This window comes from Martes martes, assembly GCF_963455335.1.
Source record: "Martes martes genome assembly, chromosome: 3".
Lineage (NCBI taxonomy): Eukaryota > Metazoa > Chordata > Mammalia > Carnivora > Mustelidae > Martes > Martes martes.
In genome coordinates this window covers 981,129-1,006,570 of record NC_137890.1, presented here as the reverse complement: position 1 = coordinate 1,006,570, position 25,442 = coordinate 981,129, and the positions used below count along the sequence as shown (strand labels likewise).

Here is a 25,442-nt window from a genome sequence, read left to right as displayed (position 1 = left end):
GTCCCGGGTACTCGTCCCAGAGAGGTAACGTGCTTGCGGATGAGCCCGGGTTTCCAGGCGACTGTTGTGCCGCGGCCGCAGGCTGGTCTGGTCCCAGACAGGTGCACGGAAACCCTGACTCGCCACCCGGCACCAGAATAGCTTTAGGTCTGCGTGTGTCACATCCTTGTCTGTGCACAGTCCCTGCCGTGTGTTCCCACTGTGTTCTCAGAGGAAAGCCCCTTCTGTAACGAGAAGCGTGGCGTGGTGCTCAGCACAGGAATCTATCTAACAAATTACTGTGGGAGGGTTGTGGACAGTGTTTCGGAGGATGGGGCCTCCAGGGGTGCCTGGGGGGCGCTGTTGGTGAAGCCTCTACCTTTGGCTCAGGTTAGGATCTCAGGGCCTCAGGATCACGTCCCACGTCGGGCTCCCTGCTCAGCGGGGAGCCTGCTTCCCGCTCTGCCCCTCGCTGCACTCTCGCTCTCTCTCCCTCAAATAAGTAAGTAAAATCTTTAAAAAAAGTAGAAGACGGCCTCCCAAGACGCTCATTGTCGTTGTCGCTCTGGGGAAGGGGTCAGTGACTTAGGCCGTAACCGCCATCCAGCTGGGGACCGTCGCACACGGGCCGCCTTCCTGCTCCTCGCTGTCTGGAGCACGGGGAGGGGCCAGTGGCGTCGGGGCGGCAGGCGTCGGCCGTGCCCTCACGGCTGACTTGCAGAACCGGGCACGAGGGAAAAGGCATCTTTGGCGGAGGCGGTGAGACAGCAGACCGCGCGAGGAAGCAGGCGGTGGAGCACTTGGCCACACGTTTCTGTGTCTTCTCCGTGCCGCCTTCCTGCACTTTATCCCCCTCCCACGCTGCCTCCCGCGTGTGTCGGGGCAGCAGGCAGGTCTCGGCCGGCAGGGTCGTCCCACGCCGTGCCGCCACCTGGAATTCTGTTACTCCTGACGAACACATAACCGGAGTGGATGTGAGTGGAGGGCTTAACGCTGGGTACAGTTATCCATCGGAAATCTGTTCTGCCCTTGCGCTGGGGTTCTGGCTTCTGTGTTCTCAGTGGTACTGTGGGCTGTGACCTCCTAGACCTTGCCGAGTAAGTGTGCGTCCGTCCTCCCTGCATCCTTGATTTTCTCGCTAGAGAAAATTTAAAACCCCCGTCCCGAGTCTGTCTTTCCAAGAGGGAAAGGGAGACCCCGTCTTCTGGGGAGCAGGAAGGCCTCGCATGCCCGTCCTGCGTGGCTGGGTCGGGGCTGCTGCGCCCGGCAGAGGCTGGAGGAGGCTGGCAAGCCGGCCATGTGCGGTGCCCCCGGCGGTGTGGACGGCCGTCAGGAGAGGCCCCTTCCTGCATGGAACGTGACGTCAGGAAGCAAGGCTGCACCAGGGCCTAAGTCCGTGGTGGCCCCTTCCTCCCCGAGAAGGTCGCAGCCCCACAAGCCCACGCAGCGGCGCCGTGTGTCCGCAGGTCGAGTACATTTTCACGGACAAAACTGGCACGCTCACGGAGAACAACATGGAGTTCAAGGAGTGCTGCATCGAGGGCCACGTGTACGTGCCGCACGCCGTCTGCAACGGGCAGGTGCTCCCCGGGGCTGCCGGCATCGACATGATCGACTCCTCGCCGGGTCCCGGCACCAGGGTAGGTGGCCACACCCCATGCACCTGTGCTCCGTGGGGCCTTCCCTGCTGCGCCGCCCCGGGTCCCCAAGCACAAGGCCGACCGGCACCACCCCATGTCCCTGGGTCCCTCACAGCTTCCATCAGGAATGTGGGACGCCACCCTTTCCTGCCATGAGTCCACAGTCACGGCTATGCGAGAAGCCACTGTAACACAGGGAAGGCAGGGCACGTGGTGGGCTGAGAGCCAAGTGTCTGTGCACACCACATGTCTGTGCTCACACGTGTGTGCACACTGAGGCTCGAGCACGTGTACACACTGAGGCACACGCATGCATGCTCACATATGCACACACAGATACACAGACGTGCCCCCACTCATGTATTTCATAGTGACACACATGCATTCATCCTCCACATTGTGTACACATGCCACACTCGTGCGCACACACACGCATGGAGACACATGCCCATGCATGGGCACACACAGCCAAGTGCTGTGGTTCCAGACGTCCGCGTCTCGGGGAGGTTCTGTGACCCCTTCCCGTGGTCACATGGTCAGTTAGGAGACCATTCCGGAAACTTCGTGGCCGCAGAGCCCTGTGCAGGGTCCCCTGGAGACTGAGGATAGCTCGCCTTAGTGGGCGGTGCAGTGGCAACGTCTGGCGACCGAGTGCACCGTACCCCCAGTCTGCCTCACACAGTTTCCACATGGAAACCGCTCTCCACGGCAGAGCGTCTCGGAGGGAGCCCCATGGTCTGTGGCCCACCTGGGTCTCGGCCCCACCGCAGGGCCCCCGGGAAGGCGGTCAAGGATCCCCCGGGGCATCCTGGCTCCGGACGCCGAGTTCACTTCCTCTGACCTTGACCCGGTGTCCTCACCTCCCTTACTCAGCAGTGCTGGAGGACGGCGAGAAGCCACACTTCCGCTCCTCCCGTAGGCCCCAGAGATGAGACTCGCTCCTGGCTCCTTACCCCCAGCAGTGGCACATGCTGCTTGTCGTCCGTCTTCAGCGTAGTCTCTGTGCACACCAAGCTGACAGGACGTCGATCTGTGGGTTTGTGCTGGGCTTTCACAGGAGCGAGAGGAGCTGTTTTTCCGGGCCCTGTGTCTGTGCCATACCATCCAGGTGAAGGATGACGACGACGTGGACGGACCTAGAAAGTCGCCGGACGGGGGGAAGTCCTGTGTGTACATCTCGTCTTCTCCCGACGAGGTGGCCCTCGTGGAGGGCGTCCAGAGGTACGTCTCTGGGCGGGTCTGGCAGGTGGGGGCTCGTCCCGGAGTGTCCGGAGGCCGCTGCTGTCCCGGGAGGCTTGCTGCGGGGTGGGTGGGCCGGCGGAGCTCCCGTGCTGGTGGACAGTGTCCCTCCGCACGCAGCCCACCGCCCACGTGACCAGCCGCCGTTTCTGCTGCCGGACTCTGTCACTGCTGTGCTCCTTCCCCTAATTCTGTCTGGGTGTCCCCTGTTCGATGCTCTGCCGTCCGCCCCACGGTGACCTCCGGCCGGCTGCGTCTCGGTGATGGCGGTCGGTATTCTGGCCTGACTGGTGTTTCGGAGCCTCGTCGCTGCACCAGCGTGTCTCTGGCGTCCGCTGAGCTTGTTTGGAGGCCAGCTCGCGTTCCCAGGACGGCCGCTCCCGGTTCTTGTTGGGACGTGTGGCTCACGTGTGTTCAGAGTAAACCCCTGGCTGTGGGTTCTCTTCCTCGGGTCTTAAACGGCGGCCCCCCCCGACTCCTGACAAAGGTGCGAGCAGTGTTCCCCGCACTCTGCGGCAGACCTTCCTGGTCCGTCCTAAGGAGCGCGCCGAACGCACCGTGTGTCAGAAGTTAGGACAGACTGTTCTACCAGCCACGGCATGCTCCCCCCGGAAGGCTGCCAGCTCGTGCTGGGCCGAGTGGACGCCCTTCCCCACAGTCTGTGGCCCCCTTGAATCACCATGGCCACATCCCCGTCTCTGAGCTCCTGGCGTCCAGAAGCCACCCCTGTTGTGTCTGTACCGTGGCACCTGGTGTGCAGGCAGCACTCGGGTGTGCTGGTGGAGGACGGGCTGTTACGTGGTCCCCGCTCCCTGGATGCCTGCTGGCCGACTGCTGGCTCTGGATCACGGTCCCTCTTTGGGAAAATGAGAGGGTCGTCCCGGAGACTGACAGTCTCTCAGGATTCTTGTAAGTGTGACGCGGCCGTGGGGCTGAACAGCCCCACTGCTCAGGAAGCCAGACGCAGCCCCGTGGACGGGCCAGTCCCCACACCCACCCTTGTCCTGGAGCACACGGGTGCTTATCAGTCCAAGGGCAGGGTCGGTAGCAGTTCTGGTGGCTCTCGGAGCGCGTCTCACACGGTGAATAGATGCCTAGTTGCGTCCCGCGCAGTGAGTAGACGACCATTTGCGTCCCGCGCGGAGAGTAGACGACCAGTTGCGTCCCGCGCGGTGAGTAGACGACCACTTGCGTCCCGCGCGGTGAGTAGACGACCAGTTGCGTCCCGCGCGGTGAGTAGACGACCAGTTGCGTCCCGCGCGGTGAGTAGACGACCAGTTGCGTCCCGCGCGGTGAGTAGACGACCAGTTGCGTCCCGCGCGGAGAGTAGACGACCAGTTGCGTCCCGCGCGGAGAGTAGACGACCAGTTGCGTCCCGCGCGGTGAGTAGACGACCAGTTGCGTCCCGCGCGGAGAGTAGACGACCAGTTGCGTCCCGCGCGGTGAGTAGACGACCAGTTGCGTCCCGCGCGGTGAGTAGACGACCAGTTGCGTCCCGCGCGGTGAGTAGACGACCAGTTGCGTCCCGCGCGGAGAGTAGACGACCAGTTGCGTCCCGCGCGGTGAGTAGACGACCAGTTGGGTCCCGCGCGGTGAGTAGACGACCAGTTGCGTCCCGCGCGGTGAGTAGACGACCAGTTGCGTCCCGCACGGTCAGTAGACGACCAGTTGCGTCTCGTGTGGAGAGATGACTAGTTGCGTCTCACGTGGAGAGTAGATGACTAGTTGCTTCTCGCGAGGTGAGTAGATGACTAGTTGCGTCTCGCGCGGTGAGTAGATGACTAGTTGCCTCCGTCTGCAACACAGTTCACAGCCTCTGTTTTACCAGAAGTGCTTCTTTCTGATGAGGAAGCTTTCCCCAACTTGAATAGCGTGTGGAGGAAAAGCATCCGAGCTGGGAATTAAGCTCTGACCGCCTCCTCCTTGCAGGCTGGGCTTCACGTACCTGCGGCTGAAGGACAACTACATGGAGATCTTGAACAGGGAAAACGACGTGGAGAGGTGAGCATGGCTCACGGTCGTGAGCCTGTGGTCTTGGCGGGGGCCCACGTTCCCTGTCCCGCCCCTACGCTGGCCTCCCCTTCCTCTCATGGCAGCCCCGAACCATCGCCCATGGGCCAGTCGGTCAGAGTGGAGGCTGCAGAGTGTCTTCCAGGAGCCGTCCCAGATGAGGCTTCCCTGGGAGTCCCGCAGCATGTGGGGTCTGACCCGAGTGGCCGCACGATGCTGTGTTCCCCGGTCACGGGACGCCCCGCATAGGGTCCGAGCAAGGGCGCGCGGGATGCTCGTGGTTCCCGTTCTGTCTCCAGGCACCACATGTGTTCAATGTTCGTGACTGGGTCCATCAGGGAGGGCTGGTCCTATCCACGGAGGGCGTATCTCGAGCTCAACTCGGGGCACCGTCTCCTTCACAAATAAACCTGCGATAACGGGTCCAGGCAGAAACAGGTGGCAGAGAAAGTAATAAGGCTTGGCGGTTGTGGCCTCAGAGGCCCCTAGATTTTAACATCTCCTTAAGCATAAACTCCCGCGCTGGCAGGGGTGGTGAGCCCCTGACCAGACCGGCTGCCAGTCCTTGGTGGGCGCAGTGGGCTTGTCCCCAGGGAGCTGGCGGCCGAGGGAGCTGCGCGACCACCCGCAGAGGACAGAGGCCCGCCCACCGTGGGGCTCCCGGCTCCCAGCTGGGGTCTGTGGGCCACGGGGAGTTTCCGGGGGGCTGGACTGTTTTCGGTGTTTCAGGTGTTGGCAGGAATCACGGTCTGCTGATAATGACTGCACGAGCTGACCGCATGTTGGTTTTGTTTTTTTAAATGGTTTTTATGAACTCCAAGGACCTCGGTGTAGCTCAGATACTGCCTGTGTGTTCAGAATTCTGGGGTGTGAGCGTGTACTTTGTGTGCTGGACAGACGTCCAGGGCACCTTGGGCTGGGGGTGAGCCCGCGGGAGCCTGGCTTCAGCCTCCACTCCTCGCAGCCGCCAGGAGCCCAGTGCCCGCCCCGTGGATCCCAAGGGCACGGGCAGGCGGGCAGACGGGCCACAGGACGCCCCAGGTGCTGTACCACGGAAAGTGTCGTGCTAACCCAGATTCCGGGACTGCGAGAGCCGGAGAGGGAGTAAAAGTGATTTCTGATCTCTTTTTCAGGTTTGAACTGCTGGAAATTTTGAGTTTTGACTCAGTAAGAAGGAGAATGAGCGTGATTGTGAAATCTGCCACAGGTGGGAATGTCTCTTTCCTTCGAGTTTTCGAATTACACGTCGTGGCGGTTTTACTCTCGTGCTTACCTGTGTGGGAGCTTAGGATCTAACCGTTCGTTCTCTTTCAAAACACACGAGGTGAGCCTGCCGCAGGTCCCGGGGCCCCTCAGCTTCACGGGTGCGGGTGCGGGTCACGGGGCTCCTGCGCTTTGTAGCTGGCGCAGGTGCGGCCCCCGTGGGCCCCGCGTGACCAGCAGGACGTGCAGGGTCTCCCATCCCTCCCTGCGGCCGCCACACAACGGCAGCCTAACGCCACCCACCTGCAGCCTTCCGGGCTCCTGCCGCCACGTCTGTTCTGCAGACCCTGCCAGCGCCCTGAGGCACCTGCTGTGCCCGACAGACACTTCTCCAGAGTTGAGCACTGACGCCCTGAGCTGCCTTCCCTGATCCCTACTCAGGCCAACCCCAGTGTGCATGTTTCCACCCGGAGGCCCTATTGCCGGTGGGACGTTTCCAGGGAGGGGCAGCGCACCAGGCACCTTGTGGGGCTCCTTCTTGCTTGCCGCAGTCAGGTGAGCTGTCCTGACCCGGGCCGGGGGCACCCGAGTACAGAAGCCAGCCGAGTCTCGCGGGTTCCCCACCACACGGCTCCGCTCGGTTGAAGGCACCCGCAGTTGCGGAATGACCTCTTAGCAAACGCTGCGGGATCTCAGTCCTTCTTACTTCTTAAGGCCGGGCGCTACCAGGCTGGGTTGGTGTCTTTGGAACGTCGCCTGGTAAGCGGGCAGATGCAGCCCACCACCCTGGGAACGGACGGACTCGCAGCCGGCCGAGGGAGCGGGAGGCACGTTGGGGAATTCTGGGTCAGCCAGTGTCGCTCCTTACACGGGAGGCACAGGCGGCCAATGCCCTTAAGCAGGGCCCTGGTGACGGTGCTCGGGGGCACCCGCCACGGCTCATCTTACTCCCCGGGCCGCAGGGGACGGTGTGAGGTGGCCGGGGCGTGTCGTTGGGCAGAACCCTGTGACTCACTTCCCGGGGCGCTGGACAAGCCTGGGCAAGGCCCGTGGCAGCTCTGGGCACGGTCACTGTGTGGTCCCCACACCCCGAAGGCACCCTGGTGCAGCCCAGCCAGGGAGACTTGTGCCAAGCATCTGGGGACGTAACATGGTATAAATGCTGCCTGGAATGTGGGGAGACAGTCTTCCGCTCGGGCCAGCAGGTCGTGGGAGAGTCCCGTAACGCTGAAGGACATGGTCTGGTGTGCGGGCACGGTCGAAGCCACGTGGTGGCCTGGGAGGCGGGCGTCGGGTGGGACCCGGACGTCACTGGTCCTTCGCCCTATGGGTTCCCTGCGGGGACGGATGTGCTGTCTGGCCGCTGAGTCACGTCTGGGAGACGGTTCCCGGTCGCAGGCCCGACCGCGCCACAGGGAGTGAGGCAGCGTTACTCACCAAGCCCCGCCCCCTCCATGCTTCCTTGGGGGGCTGGGTGCCCAGAGCAGGGCCCTCGGAGACTCCTGCCACCTTCCCGCAGAAGGGCACCGCGGAGCTCCAGAAGGAGTCATGTCACGGTAGTCTCCCGGGCCCCTTTTCCACGGGGAGACGTCTGCCCGTTCCTGGGGGTCCCCTGCAGATCTGCAGGCTTCCCGGGACAGACCACGTGGCATCTGAACCAGTCACGGCACCAATTAATTTCAAGAGACGTTTGAATAATTAATTAAGCAGGTTGTTTTTTGCGTAGTAACGCATCCCCAGAGATGAGGCTAATGGCTCCGGTTTTCCAGCCTGATGGATGCGGGAGACCACGAGCCCCTGTGGCCAGCGAGAGCGTGGCTGCTTCTGAGGGCTGTAAGCAGCCTTAGCCACGGCTGCTCCACGGCAGGGACACCCCGTGTGGGCACGCCTCTGCGTGGTAGCTCCGTGCTGCCTTCCAGAACTCTGGTTCTTTACAGAATAAAGTGGTTTTCATTCTGGATGTTTTTACGTCAGAGGCTGTCGTAACCAAGTCCCGGGGCCAGACGTGTCCCAGCTGGACCGTGTGTGCCAGGGAGTGACAGGTTGACGCAGTGAACTGAGCTATTACCATAAATCCTCATGGTCTTTTAGAATATAGCGTTCGAGAGCACATCGTGATGCCTGGACTTGCCCTTCTTGCTGGAAACCGAGTCTGAGGAAGTTAGGTCTGGTCTCCGGAATGGGTCCTGCCCCAGCCTGGTCGTGGGCCCGGCCCGGCTCCCACTCTCCGTGGCTCGTGACCAGAATCTGGCCACGAAGCCCGCACCATTGGTGGGCGTGTCCTGGGGGTCGGGCTCTCTGCCCCGCGGGACCCCATCCAGCTCCGTGTGCTGGCGGCCCGGACGTGGTGATGCTGTCCTTTCCGGCCATGGGTTGACCTCAGCCGTGGTCTAGTCTCAGGACATCTATGGGCATCCTCTGCTGTCTGGGGTGTTTCGCTCTGGGCGCCACGAGCGCGTCCCTGCTGGGATCAGCGGGGCTCCGGGTGCCACGGCCGCATTCAGGCGCCCTTGTCCAGGTCCGGTGCTCTCCAGGAGCCGCATGCAAACGCAGTCGGCCTGGTGGAGGGCCACGTGGACACTCGTGGCTGGCAGAGAAGGCGCCCCTGCGTGCGGGCTTGTCGACCAGAACCGGCCTCGTCCGTCTTGTTCTCTCGTCTCGGTCTCGCCAGCTTCCCCTGCTGACCTGGAAGAGAACATCGGTTTATCTCACGGGGCAGCGTGGGTCTGCGGCGCAAGCTTGTGCGAAGCCATGGGGACGTCTCCTGAGCTGTGGGGGATGCCTCACCGCACGCGTCTGTGGGTCTTGCTGGGGTGAAGGATGGCGAACCCTCGGCAGCAGCATCTCGTGGGGCCCCGTCCCGTGACCTTGCCCGGGGGCCCGATGGCAGTGGGGCCCGTCTTCCTCCCGGTCCTCAACGGCCCGTGCTGTCTGGGGCTGTGGGAAAAACGACTTCACTCTCTCCTGACGGCACGTGGTGATGGGTCTCGGGAAACGTCTGACGCTCTCAACGTGGACGTTCCTGCTTCCGTTGCGTCGTCAAAGCGTGACGTGGAAAATGATCTGGTTCTCCGTACGCGTAACTAAATGTCCTGTTTCCTTCCTTTCTTAGGAGAAATCTATCTCTTCTGCAAGGGAGCTGATTCGTCCATATTTCCCCGGGTGATAGAAGGCAAAGTCGACCAGATCCGGGCCAGAGTGGAGCGCAACGCGGTGGTGAGATGGGGCTGGGGGCGGCCGCGTGCCTCACGCCGGGAGGGCGGCTGGCAGCAGCGTCCTGCTCTGTCCGCCGAGGGACTTGCTCTGAGGGCCACCTGCGCCATACACGGAGTGGAAGCCCCGGGGGTGGGGGGCGCTGGCGGGGTGTCTGCATTATCCGCGCGTCCGCGGTCATTGTGTCGGGTCCCGTGGGGCCGCTGGTGAAGCGCTCCGTCATCGTGAAGCCGGCGTCCTCGGCGTCTCCCCTGCGTGGTTCCCGCACGTCTCTGCCCCAAGCCTCCAGCAGCGCCGTGCGCTTGCCCGAGCTCCGGCCCCCGCCGGCAGGTGCGCCGCCGGTGCCGGGGGGCGAAGGCATCTCTGCCCCCGTCCACCCGCCCCCCCCACCAGACCCTACACCACAGACCGTGGCCCTGCACAGCCTCGTCCCCACTAATGCAAACCACAGAATTTCACGTGCCCGTCGTTACGAACCAAGCAGGGTCTGGCCAAGGTCTTCAACTGTGCTCTTGCTGACGGGATGAACCCCTGAGTAAGCTCGTGGTGCTCGTGGGAGTGTGGGTGCCAAGCGCCCCCAGACTCAGCTCCAGGAGTCTGGAGTGCCATGGCCCTGGGGCAGCCGCTGTGCGCTCATTCCTAGCAGTGTGGCCCGCGTGGCGGGTGTGCCTGCGGCTCTGGCTGCGGTCCCCGTGCCCCTGACCCCTGCTGGCCCAGGGAGGCTCTGCCCTGAGGCCCTGAGCCCACAGGGACGGGAAGGAGGTGCTACTTGGAAATGACTGAGCCCTGGTGTGGGGAGGGTCACGGTCACTCAGCCTGCTGCCCAGAGGCTAGGGTCCCGTTCGCGGAACAGGACGGAGGGCGTCTGTGAAGCGCCTGGACACACATGCTCACCGCCGTCTCTGGGCAGTGAGTGTTGATACTCGCTCGCCCGGTCGTCCCCAGGGGGGCAGCCCATCTGCCAGTCAGTCCAGCACCAAATCTGAAACGACGGCGACACACGACGGGGATGCCGGCCATGCAGGTCACCACGCCTGTCAGGCCTGGGCCCGTCGACCGTCCGCACAGACACTGGCCACGCCCAGTCCCTGCCCGGACCCCAGGACCTCAGCCCAGGACGCTGAGAGGACGCTCCCGCCGCTCTGGGGTCTCTGTCCACCCCTTTCTCCGGGGGGCCGGGGCGTCCACACCAGACTGCGTGTGTTCCCCGAGAACAGTGGCTGCGCACACCTCAGAGATGGTGTTTCCTCACCTGCGCAAGATGCAGCCGGCGGCGTGGTTTCTCAGTCCGCGAGTTCCTTACCCCGTGACCAGCTTTAAACTCTTTCCTCCAGGCTCCTTTGTGGCCTCCTTCAGAGCAGCTCCGGGGACGGATGGCGCTCTGCGGCGGAGCGAGGGCGGCCGTGCCTGGGCGCGTCGGGGCACGTGCGCTCACACGTTCTCCCCTCTGGCCCCGGTGCACTCACCACCGTCCGTGGCTGCTCGGCGGCCCCCGCCGGGATGCCCCTCTTGCCACCCTGGGGCTTGTCCGGTGGGCAACCGTGCAGAAACGGCGGCGTGTGTGCTGGGACGGACTCACGCTTCCTTTCCCTCGAGGCGCCTGCTGTCTTCGTCCTCTGTGTCCGTGGCCGTCTTTGGTGGCCGCTTTCGGGTTCACGTCTGCTCAGGCTGCTCAGGGCTCTTGGGTCTGGGGGTCTGTGGTTTTTTAAATCAAGCTGGGCAGGTTTCAGCCGGTGTGTCTTAAGACGTACCCACCGTCCCCACCTTTCCCAGAACCGCAGTGCCCTGTGGGTAGTGTACGTGGTCATTGCGGGCCCCTGGGTCTGTTCTTTTGAAAATGTCCTCGGTTTTGTTTTGGGTACTTTTGGTCACCCTGTCTTCATGCCTGTTCTCTAGCAGCTGAGTCTCGTCGGCCCCAGGGTGTAGCCGGGTCCGTCTCATCTCAGACGCTGGGCGCTTTCTCTCACCTGCGTGTCTGGATTTAAGTTTGGGACACGTGAAGCACGAGGCGGCCGTTGGACTGTTTCTCCGCCAGCTCTGCCCTTGGTGCTGGGTCTGCGTCTGCCTCAGCTGGGGGTCGTGTCCTCGCCGTGGGTAACGCTCCCTGCCCCCTCGCGTCCTGCTGGCCTTTGACGGACTGGCCCGAGGATGCCAGCCTGTGGGCTGCCCCATGTTCGTGTCAGCCACAGCTTGGTTCCCGGAGCAGTTCTGTTCAGACGGCGGCTTTCTGACCTGTGACGTGGGTCCAGGCATCGCTCAGGTGGACCGAGTTCCTCCCCCGTCCAGAGACAAAGCCCCTGGGAACTGTGGGGTCTCCCACCTGGCTCCTGGGACGGCACCGTTCCCCTCCCTCCTGATGGTTTGTCCCCGGCCTGGGGAGCCCCTCACGTGCCCACCGGTCCTCTGCAGACGCTCAAGGGGGCTGCCGCAGTCCCCGTGCCGGCCCCGCTCCCGGCTCCCCTGGCCCTGCCCCCGCCGCCTGTGTGCCACCTACAGGCGCTCGTCGTTCAGGACAGTGATGGAAATGCGACGGTACAGAGGGGCCAGCGCTTCTCGCAGGCCGAGCAGCGTCCACGTATGGACCCACCCCCAGCCCTCGTTGTTGGGAGACGTTCAGGTCATTCCCAGCGTGAAGCCGTCGGAAGTAAACCTGCGTGTAACCTGCGTCCGGGTCATGCGGACATAAATTCTCACGTCTCCAGGGTGCGCGGCCAGGAGCGTGATGTCAGCATCTAGTGTTTTAAGAAACTCCCACCTGTTTCCTGGCGTCCGCCCCGTTGGGCGCCGCGTCTCCGGTCTGCAGCCGCCGCACACGCAGGTGACAGCTGTGCCCGCCCAGGCCGCAGCTGCGCGAGCTCTCGCGCCCTCCTCGTCTGCAGCAAAACATCCCTGCCGTGTCTGCCCTCTCTTCTCGGGATGGTTCGGGGCGATGTTTTTGTGTTGTTTCTGGGCTGAATTTTAAGAGTTCTTTAAAAGTCGAAGATGTTTGTGCTTCGCCAGTGTTTCTTCCACGTCAGCGGCCACTTTCTCTCAGCAGGGCCTTTCGCAGAGCCTCTGACTGTAGTTTTCTGACTCGGGGACATGCGTCTGGCAGGTCGTGCCTGAGCTGCGGTTGCCGCTAGGTGCCGAGCACGTCTCCTGTTTTCTTCCGCAAGGTTCACAGTGGTGTGGTTTACATTTCAGTCTGTGACCCATTTCTCGTCGTGGTCAGTATGTGGAACTAGACTCGGCCAGGCAGCCGCGCTCAGCGCGGGATTCGCCGGTGTCGACGGCAGCGTCACCCCCAACGGAAACCAAGCCCACGAATCAAGATCTCCCCTTGCACACCGCCAGCCCCTGCTGACCTCTGCACTGCCCTCCGTCCCTGCGCACTTACCTCTGCTGGGTATTTCGTGCACGTGGGCTCATACAGTGTCTGTGCCCTCGAGGCCGCCTTCCCTTGCTCAGCATCACGTCCTCCAGGCCCCTCCGGGCATCGCTTTCCCCGAGCCTCGTTCCTTTTATGGCAGAATAACATTCCGCCACATGGGTCTACTGGACGGGCCATGGTTTGTCTATGCATGTGTTGACACTCGTCTGGCGGGGGGAGAGCTGGTTGTGGGAGCGCTGGTCCCAGGGTCTGTTTGGGGCCCGGCTTGCAGGACTCCACTTGTGTGCCCAGGGCTGCAATTGCTGGGTCACGGGACTCCTGTACATGTGAGTCTTGACAAACCGCCAGACTGCTTCCCACAGAGGCTGCGCCGTCGCCTGTCCCCGCCAGACGCACACGAGGGCTTCAGGTTCTGTGTCCTCGCGGACACGCGTTCGTGTCTGCTTTGGTTACAGTTCTGTGCTGGGCACACAGTGGCGCCTCACTGTGGTGCTGATTGCATTTCCGTCACAGCCACGGGGACCGAGTGTGCGTTCTCATGCTGCTGACCATTGGGAGGGCTTCGCACAAGGGCCCATTCAGACCCTTGGCCCGTTTTTAAATTGGGCTGTTTTTTTGTTGTTGGCTGTTAAGCGTTCTTTATATATGCTGGATCCTAACGCCTCGTGGGATGTGTATGTGATTTGTGACTACTCTGTCCCGGTCTGTCGGCTGCGTTCTCCCTCTCTTGATAGCGTCCTTCGATGCAGACACTTGTAGGGTTTAGCCCAGTCCAGTTTATCTCTTGTTCTCTGCTGCCTGCGCACTTACTGTCGCATTTACAAAACTGTTGCCAAACCCGAGGTCCTGAAGATGTTCCTGTGCTTTTCCTCGGAGTCTGCTGCTGTTGGCTCGCACGTGGACGCCTGTGACCCATTCCGAGTTAGCTTTGTAAGTGGCGTGCGGAGGGTCAGTCAGCCTCCTTCTCCCGCAGGTGGCCGTGCGTCTTCCCAGCTCTGCTGTGGGACAGATGCCTGCCCTGTCGGTTGGTCCTGGCGCCTATGTCAGGAACCCCCGGCCGTGCACAGGAGGCTCAGTTCTGCCCATCGTTCTCCGGCGTATCGCCAGCAGCACTGTTCTGACGGAAGTTCGGCAATCAGGAAGTGTGGGCCCTTCAACTTTGTTGTTCTTTTATGAAATTGTTGGCTGATCTCAGAACTTTGAGACGCCTCAAAATGTTAGGATATGTGTAGCTCTCGGGCTGTTGCTGGGGGGTCGCTCCGACCCCGTGGAGAGCTTCGGGTATTGTCCTTGGGATGGGAGTCTCCAGTCCATGCACTTGGGGCGCCTTCCCTTTCCCTTGGTCTCCTGAAATTTCTCCCGGCAACACATTGTAGTTTCTAGTCTGCAAATGTTTTACCTTCTTGATGCATCTGATTGTTGTGTGTTGGCTCTGTATTTCTTTTTTTTTTTTTAAGATTTTATTTATTTATTTGACAGACAGAGATCACAAGTAGGCAGAGAGTCAGGTGGGGGTGGGGGGGAGCAGGCTCCCCGCCGAGCAGACAGCCCGATGCGGGGCTCGATCCCAGGACCCTGGGATCATGACCTGAGCCGAAGGCAGAGGCTTTAACCCACTGAGCCACCCGGGCACCCCTTGACTTTGTATTTCAACCATTTCCTGAATTTGTCAGTCCCAGTGTTTTTCTCTGGTGTCTTCAGGGTTTTCATCATAGCTCTGAACACGGTAACATCACCTTTTCCTCTACAGTTCGATGCCTTTTTTTTCTTGTGTAGTTGCTCTGGTTAGGAATTCCAAGGCTGGGCTGACTACGAGTGGCCAAAGTGAGCATCCTGGTCTTGTTCCTGATTTGGGGGCAAAGTGTTTCACAGTATGATGCCAGCGTGGGGTTTTCACTAAGGCCTCTGCGGTATTGGGGAAATTCCTTTCTATTCCTAGTTTAAGAGTGGTTTTTTAACGGTGTTGGATTTTGTGAGATGCTCTTTCTGCATCAACTGAGATGATCGTGGGGGCTCTCCCTTCCTTCTGCTCCCATCACGTGGCCCTTGGACCGACGCCCTTGCCGAGTCAGCCTCGCCTGCCTGGGAGAAATTCATCGGTCGTGGCTCATAACCCTTCGCATACGCTCTTGGGTTCCGTTTGCTGGTCCTTGGCTGAGGACTTTTCCATCTGTATTTGGAAGACATTGTGGTTGAACTTTCCCTTCTTGTAGTGTGTCTGTCTGGCTTTGTTTGTACGTCAGCATGTTCTATACACAGCGTTCGGGGTCTGGCTCGTCCTTAGCAGGAGGAGTCAGGAAAGGTTTCTGCTCCCTGGCTCCACGAGCAGAAATCCCAGGTCTACCTCTGGAAACAAACTTTTTTTTATTTCGGGAAGCTCTGCTGGCCGTTCACACCAGCGCTTCGAAGAGCCTCAGGGACGCCAGGAGGGACTGGCCGCCCTGCGACTGGGTCCTGCAGCCTCATTGGGAGACCCGAGGACCCATGAGAAACGGGAGGGGTTTTCTGGCGCTTACGGGAAACGGACGGCTCGTTCGGGGGCTCGGCTGTTCCCTGGGACTCGTGGAGTGAGGGCTGGAACAACGGGGAGGACAGAAGGGAAGTCGTGCTTAGGGCGTCTGTCAGGCCGTTGCGATGGTTTGCTGCGTCCTAACGGGAAGGAAGCTTTTCCTGGTGGGATCGAAGCGCTCCGTGGGTGGCCCTCAGGCCCCGACGGTGTCTCGTGGTCCCGTGGCCCGCGCAGCCACGGAGTTCTGATTGTAGTAAATCCACTGTTCTCGGATTCTTACTTCCCTGCCTTGTGGACCCAGTAGGCTGGACACGTGACTGAGCAGTGTCCCTTCAGTGGTCGCTAAGGGAGAGCCCACTGTATCAGGACTCCCACGTAAAGGACGTTGCTTTAGAAATACCCCTTAATGTTGACAATAAGATCTGGAATTACTACTCTAAAAAAAAGAGCTTCATGTTTCATCTGTAAGAATAAGAGAACAAAGCGTTATGTTTTCCCGGCCCTGATTTCGTGTTAGTCCCGCGCTTACCCGTGTGAAATTCTGTCATCTCTGAGGTTGTCGGTATTTAACGTGGGTGTAAATAACTCAGATATTTCGAATATAGTGACCAGCCCCTTTGAGGGCTCGCTGGCTCACCGTTCTGTGGTGAGCCCTTCTGATTAGAGAGGATGTTGGGGAAGCCCTGGAGAGGTGACGTTCCGCAGAGGGACACTTGGCTCACGGTGAGCGTTGTGCTGTTTCCTGCAGGAGGGACTTCGGACCTTGTGTGTGGCCTACAGAAGGCTCGCTCCGGAAGAGTACGACGGCGTTTGTGCCCTGCTGCAGGCCGCCAAGGTGGCTCTCCAGGACCGGGAGAAGAAGTTAGCGGAGGCCTATGAGCAAATAGAGAAGGACTTCATCCTGCTCGGGGCCACAGCTGTGGAGGACAGGTGAAGTACACGCCACGCCCCGTCCTCAGAGAAGCGGTGGCCCTGGGAGGCCGTGGGGCCTGCGGGGTGCCCGGGGGACGGGCCCCTCCTGTCCTCACAGGGACGTGCGTCCGCAGCGGGACAAGACGGGCCTCGGGGGGCGTCACCGGGAGGTTGTGCCTGGACGGTGTCTTACCTTCCGTGAGTAAGGCCCTGACGGTCGCGCTCTGCCAGAGGGACCAGAGTGGTTGGCACGTTCACGCTGTGCCGCCAGTTGTCCGGAGAGATGGGCGTCTTGAAATCATTCTGCAGAGCTCAGTCAGCGGTTCTGTCCCTGAGCTCTCCCCACCGCCTTTTCCAAGTTCAAGCGTGACATTTTAGATGTGAGCGTCCTCGGTGTATCTGTCATTTCTTGTTGAAGGAATGTAAAACCGTGAATTAGAAAATTGCAAAAACCACCACTAATAACCGAGATGTGTCCCTTCAGGCAGGGGCCTTCCCACGCTCCGAAGATGGGGCTGGACATGAGTTCAGGGCTCATGCACGGAGACGCGGGCCTGTCCCCGTGTGACACGAGAGTGTGGACGGAAAGGAAGAGAAAAAAACGCCCCAGTTTAGCAGAATGAAGTGGGAACTTGAGGGCGTTTACTGAAAGTTTATTTCCCGTGAAGGTTCAAAGTCCTTAAGGTGTAAATGGGCCTGACGTTTCAGTCCTTACTAGAAGCCTAGTTTTCCGGTGTCTTTAATGAGCGCCCCGCGGCCTCCCAGTCTCCAGTGGGGGTCACTCGACTTCAACTTGACGACTTAAGTCCCCCCTGTCGTTCAGCAGGATGGGGGTCCAGGCGCTGGCCCAGGAAGGACATGTGGCTTGTGCTTGGGACAGGCTTTAGAATGGGATGGCACCGAGGGCCTGCTATGCTAGGGGGAGAGGGACGTGCGTGGGGTGTGCTTGCCTGGGGGACACTGGGACCGTCCTCGAGGGAGGTGCCAGGAGCGGAGAGTCTGGATGGACGAGTCACGCCTGCACACCCTCAGGAGGGTCGAGGGAGATGATCTACTCCACAGGGAGTTGGGACGTCGGAATCAGAGTAGGTTCCCAGGGGCAGGTGAGGGCCAGTGGCCTTGAGGTGATGACATTTAGTCGCAAATCGTTTCCCTAAAACTGACAAACACCTCTGCAGACGGACCTTTCTGGTCCTCGGTTTCCATTTTCCAAACAAACTGATGAAAGTAGAGATGTTCCTATGCCTCGGGAATGCGGAGGTCCTGTGAGCTCCAGGCTTTACCGAGTCTCGTCGGGTCAGCACAGTGGGGTCCGAACCCACTGGTGCTGGGTAGGGACACGGTGCATCATTTCACACGCCTGTCAAAAGTGCAGACGCTAAAATCTGGAAAGAACGACAGGTCCCAAATGAGGCAGACGTCCACGCACAGCGCGACAGCCTGACCAGTGTGTGAGCCGCTCACCCTCGCACGAGTCTGCCCCCACCCCGTGAGCCCTGGGTTTTCCACCCCAGCACAGGGTCGCTGATGGGGGCTTACCCCGTGAGCTCTGGTGGAGGGGGCATCGTGGGCAGGGCTTCCCATGGCCTCCGACACGTGGCCAGCTTGTGGTGCGCGGGAGCCCATTGTGGAACCTGCCGGCTGTCTCGGTGTTTTACCGTTTTGGGGGCCCCTGCTAAGAGGCGGAGTTGCACCAGCTCAGGCCAAAGGGAAGAGGCGGCGAGTGCTCTCCCTGCGCTAAGACGTCCTTTGTTGCCGGTGATGGTCCTTGTGGTCGTTGCCCAAAATCCTCCGCAAGTGGGGAGGCCCCGCTGGACAGGGTGCTGCGTGCTGAGCGTCAGTTGTGCGAGAGGGACACGTCACTTCTCAGTGTCGCACGCCTGCCTCTGCTTGGAACTGGGAAGCGCTTTCCTGTAGAGTTGACACGTGAGCGTACGGGCAGCTCTGGGGGCCCCGCGGTCACGTCGTGAGCTGACGGCATGGTGCTCTCTAGCTTGTGGGGACGGAGCTCGGGGCCTGGGTTCCCGGAGTCGGAGGTGCCCCACTCAGGCCCGTGGTCTCGCTCCTGCTTCGCTCAGGCTCCAGGAGAAGGCTGCCGACACCATCGAAGCCTTGCAGAAAGCCGGGATCAAAGTGTGGGTCCTCACCGGGGACAAGATGGAGACGGCGGCCGCCACCTGCTACGCCTGCAGGCTGTTCCGGAGGGGCACGCAGCTGCTGGAGCTCACCACCAAGCGGCTGGAGGAGCAGAGTCTGCACGACGTGCTGTTCGAGCTGAGCAAGACCGTGCTTCGCCACAGTGGGAGCCTCACCAGGGACAACTTCTCGGGGTAGGCAGGGCCCGTGCCCGCTGCAGGGGGGTGCAGCCGTGGGGGTCGTCCCGGCCAACAGCGGGATGCGGCCAGGGCTAGTCTTCGTGGCCACTGTGAGGTGTTTTTGCAGAAGAGTTACGTGTGTGTGTGTGTGTAAGTGTGTCTGTGAGTGTCCGAGTGTGTGTGTGTGTGTGCATCTGAGTGTGTCTGTGTGTGTATATGTGTGTCTGTGTCTGTGAGCGTATTTGTGTGTGAGAGTGTGTTTGTGTGTCTGTGTGTGTCAGTGTCTGTTTCTGTGAGTGTGCGAGTGTGTGTCTGAGTGTGAGTAGTTTTAAATGCCGCACAAGGACGCAGACTTGACTGACTTAGGAAGTACTGGGAGGGGGTCATTCCCGTCCGCTTTGAGGCCGGGGCTGTATCGTGGATTCCGCGGGGCAGCTGTCGGGCTGTTCTAACGCAAGACCAAGCAGGACATGCTCCGGAGTTGTTTCTTGCAACAACAGTCCGCAGTCCACGCACGCTTGGTCAGCGCTGCCCTTGCTGCCACCAGGTCCGAGGCTAAGATTCCTGGGAGCGTGTTAGATTTGCGGTACGGTGGTGACGGGACAGCAGCCCTGTCGTCGGACGCGAGCGTTAAGTTACCCATCCCTTCTCCTGACCTGTAGGGCTCCTCTGGGGGTCGGGGATGTGCCTATAGCTTTGAAACGCAGCAGAGGGACGTGCGCACTCCAGGCGGGCCGCCCGGGGAGGCCGGCGGGGAGGGCGTGGCGAGGCCGCAGCCCGAGGCTGGCCCGCTCGGCCAGGGCTGCGGGAGGAGACACTGAGCTCCGCCGGCCCTGGGACGCGCAGCTCTTGGCCATTGGGGCGGACGTTACGGTAGGTGTGCGCGGAACTGCGGCCGGAGCTCGGAGTCTGCACTGCGCCGGCAGCAGGAGTTTTTCATTTTGGCCGCGTTGGACCACGGGGCCGGGGCGCTGTAGAGGCTGTGCCGGTAGAACGGTCTGCGGTCGTCGGTTGATGGCGTGACAGGTCTCCGAGGTGTGTGCCCTCGGCTCCCGAGTGACATGTCTGTCTGTGTGACCGAACAGGCTCTCGGCCGACCTGCAGGACTTCGGGCTGATCATCGACGGAGCCGCGCTGTCCCTGGTCATGAAGCCCCGCGAGGACGGCAGCGGCGGCCACTACCGGGAGCTCTTCCTGGAGATCTGCCGCAACTGTAGCGCCGTGTTGTGCTGCCGGATGGCGCCCCTGCAGAAGGCCCAGGTCGGCCCCGGAGCCCCCGCCCCTCGCCGCGGTGACGAGCCCGGCGAGGCACCGCCTTCCTTAACTGGAGGCACAAAGGGCAGAAATGTCCGGCCTGGGTCGTCCTCTGCTATTGCACCGAGGCGAGGGTGGACGGAGCCGGGTGGGACGCCGCCCGCTGGAGGCCGGGGAGCCTGGCCCCCGACGGCCTCTTGTACAGGGGGAGCCCCGTTTCTGAGGCTCCGTGGGAGCGACAGGGTACGGGTGTGCTCCAACACGCCTGCCGCTGGCACGGCGACAGGTGTGGCGCGAACCACTGCAGAGCGGTGCCCGTGTGAGTGCCGTCCCTGAGCATGCAGTAGCGCTGACACGGAGAGTGGGGGTAGCTTTCTGCCGGGGAGTTTGGAAGCTGGCATCCGCCTCTGGCCTCCAGACTCCCGAGCCCTGGTGCGTGGCTGCGGTCCCGCCCTTCCCCCACCCCGTCTCCTGCCTCGGGCGCCCTGGAAGCCTGAGTCATCCTGTCCAGAGGGGCAAGCCTAGGACGTTGTGTTGGAGTCTCATGTGTTACATGGTCTGTTTTTGAGTTTCGGACGTTCAGACGTGTTTGCATACGTTCGTGTTTTCGACGCTCTTCTTGAAAGGACAGGAGGTCCTCTCATGTCGCCTCATCCTCTCGGTCCTCTCTGAACCGCGGCCTTTAGACACATAGATGGAGAGAAAGTTTGCAAAGAAATGGACCATCCGCTTGAAATTATTCCCTGTGTCACATTTCCAGATCAGATTTGCACGCGTGACAACTCTGAGCGTTAAAATAACACAAGAAGCAGCTTATTTAGGAGAAAGAGATGCCTGGAGCAGATGGCCTACAGGGCCGTGTGTCCTGGCTGAGCATGCTGTCCGCATGTCCCCGGGGCTCGCGTGGACCCCATCTGCTGAGTCTGTCTAGGCAGCGACGGAGAGCCATCGCCCACCAGCCCCGTCCGGTGACCGCGCGCGAGCCACCTTCTCTGCTCGCGTGTTGGCAGCGGGAGGCTGGGCCTGCACACAAAGGGCAGGTTCATGCCGAGCCGCTCACTGTCTTGCCCTTCTTGGCCGACTTGACGTCTGTGTGTGTTCGGCCTAGATAGCGATCTGGGCCAACAGGAAACAGAAGACATAAATTCTCCGTTTACTTATTTTCCAGATTGTTAAATTAATCAAACTCTCTAAAGAGCACCCCATCACTTTAGCCATCGGCGATGGCGCCAATGACGTCAGCATGATCCTGGAGGCGCACGTGGGCATCGGTGAGCGGCCCGTGTCCAGGAGCCCGTGGGCAGGGAGGGGAGACTGGCAGCGGGACGAGGGGCGCGGGCGCAGGGGCGGCGGGACGAGGGGCGTAGGGTGCGACTGGGCCCTGGCGTTCCCGTCGCCCGTGTTTGCTGGCGTCTCGTCTCGCCACCTGCCGCTTCCCCTCATGCGGTGCTGAGAGCGGGGCTCCTCCCGCAGGTGTCATCGGGAAGGAGGGTCGTCAGGCCGCCCGGAACAGCGACTATGCGGTCCCGAAATTCAAGGACCTGAGGAAGATGCTGCTGGTTCATGGGCACTTCTACTACGTCAGGATATCCGAGCTCGTGCAGTACTTCTTCTACAAGGTGGGGTGTCTGTGCCACGGCCGCCCGGCGCGCCGAGCGCCTGCTGGTGCCACGGGGACGGCTCAGGAAGGGACAGGCCAGCAGGGAGGGGTGTCGCGTTGCCCTGAGAGGGGAGGGCGGCACACCTCTGTGCACACGGCTTCGGCGTGGAACGGGCAGGAACCTGGCCGTTGTCGTGTGTTCGAGGGAAGGTTCTTCCGTGTGTCTCGGCGAGGAGTCCTTGTCCTTGTCCGTCACGCACTCAGACCCTTCCCTGGCCGCGCTCAGGCCCTGCCATGTCCCAGAACGCTGTCCCCTCACGAGCTGCCACGGCGTATGCCGTTAAGACGAGAGCAGGCTTCATGCCCTCCCGGGAGCACAGGAGCTGCGGGGTCCCTTCTTGCAGACACTGCGGGTGTCAGGCATGGCGCGGGGGCGTGGTCCCCGGCGTGTGTCGGACTAACCCGCGTGTGGCTTCCCTTCCAGAACGTCTGCTTCATCTTCCCTCAGTTCTTGTACCAGTTCTTCTGCGGGTTCTCACAACAGGTGAGCCCGGCTGTCTGGAGTCAGACACTCCCCTGGGCCTTTTCGCCCAGCCCTTGTGGGTGGCGAAGGGGGGAGCGGGCTGCAGGGGCGGGTGGGCCATACAGGGGAGCAGGGTGCAGGGGCGAGTCGGCCGTATGGGGGAGCGGGCTGCAAGGGCGGGTGGGCCATACGGGAGAGCCGGTGCAGGGGCGAGTCGGCCGTATGGGGGAGCGGGCTGCAGGGGTGGGTGGGCCATACGGGGAGCAGAGTGCAGGGGCGAGTCGGCCGTATGGGGGAGCGGGCTGCAGGGGTGGGTGGGCCATACGGGGAGCAGGGTGCAGGGGCGAGTCGGCCGTATGGGGGAGCGGGCTGCAGGGGTGGGTGGGCCATACGGGGAGCAGGGTGCAGGGGCGAGTCGGCCGTATGGGGGAGCGGGCTGCAGGGGTGGGTGGGCCATACGGGGGAGCAGGGTGCAGGGGCGAGTCGGCCATATGGGGGAGCGGGCTGCAGGGGTGGGTGGGCCATACGGGGAGCAGGGTGCAGGGGCGAGTCGGCCGTATGGGGGAGCGGGCTGCAGGGGTGGGTGGGCCATACGGGGAGCAGGGTGCAGGGGCGAGTCGGCCGTATGGGGGAGCGGGCTGCAGGGGTGGGTGAGCCTTACGGGGAGCAGGGTGCAGGGGCGAGTCGGCCGTATGGGGGAGCGGGCTGCAGGGGCGGGTCGGCCATACAGGGGAGCAGGGTGTAGGGGCAAGTCGGCCGTATGGGGGAGCGGGCTGCAGGGGCGAGTCAGCCGTATGGGGGAGCGGGCTGCAGGGGCGGGTGGGCCATACAGGAGAGCAGGGTGCAGGGGCGAGTCGGCTGTATGGGGGAGCGGGCTGCAGGGGCGAGTCAGCCGTATGGGGGAGCGGGCTGCAGGGGCGGGTGGGCCATACAGGAGAGCAGGGTGCAGGGGCGAGTTGGCCGTATGGGGGAGCGGGCTGCAGGGGTGGGTGGGCCATACGGGGAGCAGGGTGCAGGGGCGAGTCGGCCGTATGGGGGAGCGGGCTGCAGGGGTGGGTGAGCCATACGGGGAGCAGGGTGCAGGGGTGAGTCGGCCGTATGGGGGAGCGGGCTGCAGGGGAGGGTCGGCCGTATGGGGGAGCGGGCTGCAGGGGCGAGTCGGCCGTATGGGGGAGCGGGCTGCAGGGGCGGGTCGGCCGTATGGGGGAGCGGGCTGCAGGGGCGGGTCGGCCGTATGGGGGAGCGGGCTGCAGGGGCGGGTCGGCCGTATGGGGGAGCGGGCTGCAGGGGCGAGTCGGCCGTATGGGGGAGCGGGCTGCAGGGGCGAGTCGGCCGTATGGGGGAGCGGGCTGCAGGGGCGAGTCGGCCGTATGGGGAGGGGGCTGCAGGGGCGGGTCGGCCATACAGGGGAGCGGGCTGCAGGGGCGAGTCGGCCGTATGGGGAGGGGGCTGCAGGGGCGAGTCGGCCGTATGGGGGAGCGGGCTGCAGGGGCGGGTCGGCCATACGGGGGAGCGGGCTGCAGGGGCGGGTCGGCCGTATGGGGGAGTGGGCTGCAGGGGCGGGTCGGCCGTACGGGGGAGCAGGCTGCAGGGGCGAGTCGGCCGTACGGGGGAGCGGGCTGCAGGGGCGGGTCGGCCGTATGGGGGAGCGGGCTGCAGGGGCGGGTCGGCCGTATGGGGGAGCGGGCTGCAGGGGCGAGTCGGCCGTATGGGGGAGCGGGCTGCAGGGGCGGGTGGGCCATACAGGGGAGCAGGGTGTAGGGGCGAGTCGGCTGTATGGGGGAGCGGGCTGCAGGGGCGAGTCGGCCGTATGGGGGAGCGGGCTGCAGGGGCGGGTCGGCCATACGGGGGAGCAGGCTGCAGGGGCGGGTCGGCCGTATGGGGGAGTGGGCTGCAGGGGCGGGTCGGCCGTACGGGGGAGCAGGCTGCAGGGGCGAGTCGGCCGTATGGGGGAGCGGGCTGCAGGGGCGGGTCGGCCGTATGGGGGAGCGGGCTGCAGGGGCGGGTCGGCCGTATGGGGGAGCGGGCTGCAGGGGCGGGTCGGCCATACAGGGGAGCAGGCTGCAGGGGCGAGTCGGCCGTATGGGGAGGGGGCTGCAGGGGCAGTAGGTCAGGGTGCCGTGTTCTCCACCTCGCACCCCCACGCAGCCGTCCGCTGGCAGGGGCAGGAGCAGACGTGGAGGCGCAGTGGCTGCCGTGGGCTTGCCCGCACGGCCATGGCGAGGTCGCCCGCTCACCCGTCCCCAAGGCTGTGGTGGTTTCCGCCCCTGCAGAAGGGGATCGATGGCGTCTGAGTCCCCATCCCGGATGCCTGGCTGTCGGCATCTGGCACGCTGAGGGGTGCCGAGCTGCCTGGGAGTGTGGTGGCCCCTTCGCGTCACGTCTTTGCTTCTGCCCGGGGGGCCGGGGCCAGGGAGCACCGAAGCTGGATGGTCACGGTGGCGGACTTCTCAGCCGCTGTTCGTGCTGCCGGCCTGCAGCGGCCGAGCGGGGCGGGTCCTGGGGGCGCCAGTGTCGTCCATGGCTGTAACCAACAGCGGGCACCAGCACGGACTGGAAGACGTCCCTGTGTCCGTAGCTGCAGAAGGGGGACGCTGTGCAGGTCGGGATGCTGTGGGTCTGGGTCTTTGCAAATCAGAGACGTTTCAGAGACATTTCAGTGAAGCGTGAGAGCGTGTGGTGACCCGCAGAGCGCGGCTCTCAGGCCGATTCTGTTCTCCCACAGACTTTGTACGACACCGCCTACCTGACCCTGTACAACATCAGCTTTACGTCCCTCCCGATTCTCCTGTACAGCCTGATGGAGCAGCACGTCAGCATCGACACGCTCCGCAGAGAGCCCTCCCTCTACAGGTACCGGCCGCGCCGGCCTGGCCTCGGGGCTTGCTGGCACTCCTGGTGCCCTCCGGCTCCACACGCTGGTCCTGCCCCACCAGAGCCCTCCGTGGCCGTTGGGCTCCCAGCCACCGGAGAGGGTTTGGGGGAAGCAGCCTACCTCCGACTAGGGAGAGGATTTGTGCTGCCTTTGAAACGTGCCTGTTAAGCCAGTTGGGTCTTAGCTGTGGAGGGGTCAGGCAGGGACGGGGCCAGGCCAGCCAGGCAGGGGGACCCACGACAGACAGACCACCCGTCCTGTGGACTGGGCCTGTTTCTCTACGACCCACTTTCATGGCGTGGCCGCGCCAGCTGGCTCTGCGGCTGGGGAGCGGTGCCGTGACTGAGGGGGCCTTCCCGGCCCGATGGCACTACAGAGTGTGGGGCGGCCCGGCCAGGCGAGAGTCTGCGGTCGCTAACCCACGGTCTCCCTGTCCCCTCGCGCAGAGACATCGCCAAGAACGCCCTGCTGCGCTGGCGTGTGTTCATCTACTGGACGCTCCTGGGCGTGTTTGATGCTCTGGTGTTCTTCTTCGGTGCTTACTTCATGTTTGAGAACACAACAGTGACCAGCAACGGGCAGGTTAGTGCGGAACCGCACCGTGCGGGCCGGGCCGGGGGGGTTCCCATACGGACGCGGGTTGGGGTGGTCCATGGGGCCTGGTGCGGGGCCTCCGTCCAGCAAAGCGCCTCGAGGCCACGGCGCCTCTGCACCTGCTGGACGCACCTCCGGGAGCCCCAGGCCCGTGGCTCTCTGTGCCACCACGGTTCCGTTCCGTTCCGTGGCTCAGGCATGACTCA

The 25,442-nt window shown here is 62.8% G+C and overlaps 1 protein-coding gene across 13 annotated transcripts in view; it reads left to right on the top strand.

Moving 5' to 3' along the window:
* ATP11A (ATPase phospholipid transporting 11A) overlaps nucleotides 1-25,442 on the top strand; it is a 115,392-nt gene that overhangs the window by 74,562 nt on the left and 15,388 nt on the right. For all 13 annotated transcript variants that reach the window (XR_013966617.1, XR_013966618.1, XR_013966619.1 and 10 more), the window contains exons 13-25: nucleotides 1,446-1,619; nucleotides 2,677-2,840; nucleotides 4,788-4,859; nucleotides 6,002-6,075; nucleotides 9,184-9,287; nucleotides 15,912-16,093; nucleotides 18,154-18,405; nucleotides 19,476-19,650; nucleotides 20,813-20,915; nucleotides 21,118-21,263; nucleotides 21,729-21,788; nucleotides 24,493-24,620; nucleotides 25,089-25,224. Coding sequence is in view for 10 of the 13 variants with exons in the window: in XM_080799775.1 (XP_080655901.1) it covers nucleotides 1,446-1,619; nucleotides 2,677-2,840; nucleotides 4,788-4,859; nucleotides 6,002-6,075; nucleotides 9,184-9,287; nucleotides 15,912-16,093; nucleotides 18,154-18,405; nucleotides 19,476-19,650; nucleotides 20,813-20,915; nucleotides 21,118-21,263; nucleotides 21,729-21,788; nucleotides 24,493-24,620; nucleotides 25,089-25,224 (1,770 nt within the window). In the remaining 3 variants the exon portion in view is untranslated. The remainder of the gene's footprint in view (nucleotides 1-1,445; nucleotides 1,620-2,676; nucleotides 2,841-4,787; nucleotides 4,860-6,001; nucleotides 6,076-9,183; nucleotides 9,288-15,911; nucleotides 16,094-18,153; nucleotides 18,406-19,475; nucleotides 19,651-20,812; nucleotides 20,916-21,117; nucleotides 21,264-21,728; nucleotides 21,789-24,492; nucleotides 24,621-25,088; nucleotides 25,225-25,442) is intronic.